This window comes from Ascaphus truei, chromosome 3, assembly GCF_040206685.1.
Source record: "Ascaphus truei isolate aAscTru1 chromosome 3, aAscTru1.hap1, whole genome shotgun sequence".
Lineage (NCBI taxonomy): Eukaryota > Metazoa > Chordata > Amphibia > Anura > Ascaphidae > Ascaphus > Ascaphus truei.
Window position 1 is genome coordinate 188,991,739 of NC_134485.1, and position 5,429 is coordinate 188,997,167.

Below are 5,429 nucleotides of genomic sequence, written 5' to 3' on the forward strand. Positions count from 1 at the left end.
ACTCACTGATCCGGGCCTCTCCTCCTACTCCTGCCCCAGACACTCTCAGTGATCCCCGGCCTCTCAATTCCCTCCCTCCCCCAGACACTCTCGCTGATCCCCAGCCTCTCCTCCTACCCCAGACACTGTCACTGATCCCCCGGCCTCTCCTCCCCCTGCCCCGGCCTCTCCTCCCCCTGCCCCGGCCTCTCCTCCCCCAGACACTCACTGATCCAGGCCTCTCCTCCCCCAGGCACTCACTGATCCCGGCCTCTCACTGATCCCTGGCCTCTCCTCCTCCCCCAGGCACTCTCGCTGATCCCCGGCCTCTCCTCCTCCCCCAGGCACTCTCGCTGATCTCCAGCCTCTCCTCCTACCCCAGACACTGTCACTGATCCCCCGGCCTTTCCTCCCCCTGCCCCGGCCTCTCCTCCCCCTGCCCCGGCCTCTCCTCCCCCAGACACTCACTGATCCAGGCCTCTCCTCCCCCAGGCACTCACTGATCCCGGCCTCTCACTGATCCCTGGCCTCTCCTCCTCCCCCAGGCACTCTCGCTGATCCCCGGCCTCTCCTCCTCCCCCAGGCACTCTCGCTTATCCCCGGCCTCTCCTCCTCCCCCAGGCACCCTCGCTGATCCCCGGCCTCTCCTCCTCCCCCAGGCACTCTCGCTGATCCCCGGCCTCTTCTCCTCCCCCAGGCACTCTCGCTGATCCCCGGCCTCTTCTCCTCCCCCATTCACTCTCGCTGATCTTCCCCCATCTCGGGAACCCTGACTGAGCGGGACATGGGGGAACGAGGCTGCCGGGGGGGGGAGGGGGAGTGTGTTGTGTTGTGTGCTGATAATCGACCTCCCCGGGTTTCACAATATTGGAGCGGTTTTGTCATCGTGTGTTTATTGTTGGCATTTTTCGCAGACACCATGACAGAGCAGGATGTTGAGAACGAGCTGCTGGATTACGAAGAGGATGACGAGCCTCAGGCACCTACAGAGACACCAGCCCCCACAGGCAGAAAGAAGGTGAAAGGATCCTACGTGTCCATCCACAGCTCCGGCTTACGGGACTTCCTCCTCAAACCCGAGCTGCTCCGAGCCATCGTGGTCTGTGACTTTGAACATCCCTCTGAAGGTAGGTTGTTGCCACACCAGGGGGCAGATAAACACACTACCCAGCTAAGGGTGGGTTATTGCTTTCCATATAGGTGGATCCACACACTAGTCTGCCGAGGGTAGGTGGTTATCCCACTGGGAGGCAGATTCACACCCTTCTGCACAAAAGGTAGGTTACCAGCCCCCCTCTGTGAGGCACATCCTAACAAACCACCTCTTCTCCCTACATTCTACAAATTGTTCTAACAGGGCCTATTTATGGCCAAGTCTCGCCCCCTCAGGTGTCAGTCCTATTTTTGGCGGTCTCATCTTTTTCTGGCCCTCTCCTGTTCCCAGGTGGCCATGGTTTTTGGCGGTCTCGTTCTGACCCTCTTTTCCATTCCCAGGTGGCCGTGCTCTTTGGCGTTCTCGTCTTTCTCTGACCCTTCTCTCCCGTTCCCAGGTGGCCATGCTCTTTGGAAGTCTCCTCTTTCTCTGACTCCTCTCTCCCATTCCCAGGTGGCCGTGTTCTTCAGCGGTCTCTCCATTAAGAAGGACGAGGACGTGATCCGCAGAAGCTGTCTACACATCGTGGTCGGGACCCCGGGCTGCATTCTGGCGCTGATCAGAGACAAGACCCTCAGCTTGAAGAACGTCAAACACTTTGTGCTGGACGAGTGCGACAAGATGCTCGAGCAGCTGGGTGAGCAAGGCTCGGCGCCGTGGGGTGGGAAGAAGTGGGACAGTGAGAGATGGAGTAGTGAGTTGTGCTGCATGTTGGATGTCTTGGCCGTCATACATGTGACTTTCTGCAGCGTGTAACGTGTTCCCTCCTGGTTTCCCTCAGATATGCGCAGGGACATGCAGGAGATCTTCCGCCTGACCCCGCACGAGAAGCAGTGCATGATGTTCAGTGCCACCCTCAGCAAGGAGATCCACCCCGTGTGCAGGAAGTTCATGCAGGATGTGAGTCACCTGGAAGTGGGACAGGACCCCGTGGGATATGGGTCCCTTTGCCCACCTACAGGGGTGGGAAGAAGCTCCATGCCCCCATAGCTCCCTTCTATCTGTCTATCTTCTATCTGTCTGCCAGGGAGGTAGAGACTGGTGGGTCTCTTTGGAGTCCCGGGGTAACCTTGTTCCTGTCTCCTCAGCCCATGGAGGTCTTCGTGGACGATGAGACGAAGCTGACACTACATGGTTTGCAGCAATATTACGTCAAGCTGAAAGACAGTGAGAAGAATCGCAAGCTCTTTGATCTACTGGACGTGCTGGAGTTCAACCAGGTTTGTACTTGGGAGCTGTCTAAGTGTGTATAGATACAGGGAGCCTGAGAGAGGAGACCTTGTTCTCTGGGCCCTTTCCAGAGCTGGTGTGAGTGTATCAATGAGCCCAAAAGATAAGAGTAAATGAATGGAGCACTCTGTCTGTGTGTCCGACTGTCCGACTGTCCGTGTCCATGCTCGGCATGGGAGCGGTGTGTGCATGTATATATAGAGAGAGATGAATTTGTCCAGTGTCGCTAACACTCTTTCCCGGCGGCAGGTGGTGATCTTCATGAAGTCCGTGCAGCGCTGGGTGGCTCTGGCTCAGCTCTTGGTGGAGCAGAACTTCCCGGCGATCGCTTTCCACAGGGGCATGGCTCAAGAGGAGAGGTAAGACGGGGCACGGCCAGGATAAGGGGTGGTGGGGCCTGTGGGAGACGAGGAGCTACACGTAGCATGACACAGAGACAAAGGGCATGTATATACGGTGTTGAGAGCTTTGCTGGTGTGGTCGGGGAGGAGCCTGGATGTGGAAGAGGCTTGTCCGTGCGGTGGAAGGCTTTTCTAACCATGGCCCTTCCTTCCATCTCCCCTCTGCAGACTCCCGGTACCAGCAGTATAAGGACTTCCAGCGCAGGATACTGGTCGCCACCAATCTCTTCGACCGCAGCATGGACATCGCGAGAGTGAACATTGTGTTCAACTACAACATGCCAGAGGATTCCAACACCTACCTGCACAGGGTAAGAGCCCTACCCCACAACAAGCGCTTCATGTGGCCTGTGACTCCAGAACCATGCGTCGTGAGGCTAGGGTCGGCATGCAAAGGCTTCTGGGTACTCCTCCCTATCAAAGCCAAGCTCAATATTCAAGTTAAACCAGGCTGTTTAGTGCAGTACCCAGAGTCCTTGGTACTGAATCAACATACTGTTAGTACCCAGAATCCTTAGTAGGCTAACCCTGGCAGTACCTAAAAGCCTATATGTGGGAATCTCGCTCTGTTCCTTACGCTTCCCGCTCCCGGGTACTGCTTCTGTCCATAATACCCCTCTCTTCCCCCCTCAGGTGGCCCGAGCGGGCAGGTTCGGCACTAAAGGGCTGGCTGTGACCTTTGTATCTGATGAAGGGGGCGCCAAAATACTCAATGACCTTCAAGACCGGTTTGAAGTCAACGTGGGGGAACTGCCCAAGGAGATAGATATATCCACTTACAGTGAGTATATAGTTATATGGTGTGATGTGTATATACTGTTAGTGATGCAGCTGTAATATTGCTATATAAAATACATGTGTATATCACTTCTATTCTTCACAACAGTCAGAGGCAGTTCAAGCAGCTTAATGTTTTGTTTTAATAGATGCCGCATTTAATTAATTACCTTTATTGAAAACGAATTACCCGAGCTGCCGGTCGATTGGTTCACCCGTGATCGATCAGCAACGATCCTGCTTCCCAGGGTTCACTAAATGGCCGCCTTTCTTTTTCAATCAATAACTCAGCAGTTACAATGTATTCTTATGTTACTACGGTAACATTATCTATTGCTACAGTTTGCAGCTTAACTGCTGGGAACATTGGCAACAAACAGGAAAGTGTTGCAAAGATCTTGCACTGCTGGGGCATGTGCTAAACCTGCTATAGAAATCAGCGCATGCTCAGTGTATTAACACTCGTAAAACAGCACTAAGAGTTGAATTTGTAAAATAAAGGGTACAGTAGTAAGTATTATCCAATACTACAGAACTGATTTATTTAAAAAACAAACACAAATGTAGGATATTACCTGGGTTGCTCCTTACTGTCTCTGTCTGTCTGTGTCTCTGTCTGTCTGTGTCTCTGTCTGTCTGTGTCTCTGTCTGTCTGTGTCTCTGTCTGTCTGTGTTTCTGTCTGTCTGTGTCTCTGTCTGTCTGTGTCTCTGTCTGTCTGTGTGTCTCTCTGTCTGTCTGTGTGTCTCTCTGTCTGTCTGTGTGTCTCTCTGTCTGTGTGTCTCTCTGTCTGTGTGTCTCTCTGTCTGTGTGTCTCTCTGTCTGTGTCTGTGTGTCTGTCTGTCTGTGTGTCTCTCTGTCTGTGTGTCTCTCTGTCTGTCTGTGTCTCTGTCTGTCTGTGTGTCTCTCTGTCTGTCTGTGTGTCTGTCTGTCTGTCTGTGCGTGTGTCTGTCTGTGTGTCTGTCTGTCTCTGTGTGTCTGTCTGTCTGTGTCTCTGTGTGTGTGTGTGTGTGTGTGTGTGTGTGTGTGTGTCTGTCTGTCTGTCTGTCTGTCTGTCTGTGTGTGTCAGTACAGCCCTCTAACACTCCTCCTCTCTTTGCAGTTGAGCAGAGCCGATAACTGGGTCCGTGTCTCCGTTCCCGCTGTCTCCACCCCTTCTCTTCAGCTGCGCTCTCGCCGGGGGCCCCGCCACTTCACGACGCAGCGAATGAAGTCTCTGGTTTTATTTGTTGTTTTTTTATTACGAATGACTTTGATTTTTTTTGTGTAAAGGGGGAAAAAATTAAACTTTTTTTATTACTCCATCTGCCTTTTGTATGAGCAAAGTGACCTAGTGACAAGCATGTGGGGGGGGGGGAGAGGGTTATAGGGTCAGTCCCCAGGTACGGGGTCAAAGGGACCCAATGACGGGGGGGAACTCTAACGGAGCCGATGCAGTGATCGGGGCTTGGTCCTAAATCAAAATGTAACCTGCCAAACATACAAATGGTACAAGAAGATTTCACACTGGACTAGGGTTCCTCGGCAAGGGAGCTTACTATCTTATCTGCACATGGGCCTTTTCACACACTGCACACCGAACGTGAATAAGCGCGCGATGCTCTGCAGGAAGAAGAGGTGGTCGCACCGAAGTTGGGGGGAAGGAAGGAGGTGCAGGTCTCTATAAGGTGGAGTCCTTGTTGGCGTTTTTAGCCTGTGGGAGGAGACAACAGAGGTATTCAGAGACCTGCAGAGCAAACCCCCTCCCTCTACAGCAGTGCTGGCCAAGTCCTGTCACGGGCCACAAACAAGTCTGGATTCCACCTGCTTCAGCACAGGCGGCTGTCAACAATTGAGCCACCTGTGCTGAGGCAAAGATATCCTGAGTACCTCACCAGGTGGTGGTCCTTGA

General features: G+C 53.4%; 1 protein-coding gene across 1 annotated transcript; it reads left to right on the forward strand.

The window, feature by feature from the left end:
- Positions 1-1,429: 1,429 nt before the first annotated feature.
- On the forward strand, positions 1,430-4,789 carry LOC142490688 (ATP-dependent RNA helicase DDX39A-like). The gene is made up of 7 exons (XM_075593108.1): positions 1,430-1,769; positions 1,914-2,032; positions 2,221-2,352; positions 2,612-2,723; positions 2,932-3,074; positions 3,397-3,544; positions 4,641-4,789. Exons 1-7 carry the CDS (start codon positions 1,430-1,432, stop codon positions 4,655-4,657), a joined length of 1,011 nt encoding a protein of 336 aa, XP_075449223.1. The 3' UTR covers positions 4,658-4,789.
- Positions 4,790-5,429: the final 640 nt, after the last annotated feature.

Excerpts from the sequence above, each read along its gene's own strand:
- LOC142490688 (XM_075593108.1), top strand. The coding sequence starts at position 1,430 with ATGGTTTTTGGCGGTCTCGTTCTGACCCTCTTTTCCATTCCCAGGTGG. Across the intron at positions 2,353-2,611 it reads ACGTGCTGGAGTTCAACCAG|GTGGTGATCTTCATGAAGTC; the intron begins GTTTGTACTTGG and ends TCCCGGCGGCAG. Across the intron at positions 2,724-2,931 it reads CATGGCTCAAGAGGAGAGGT|ACTCCCGGTACCAGCAGTAT; the intron begins AAGACGGGGCAC and ends TCCCCTCTGCAG.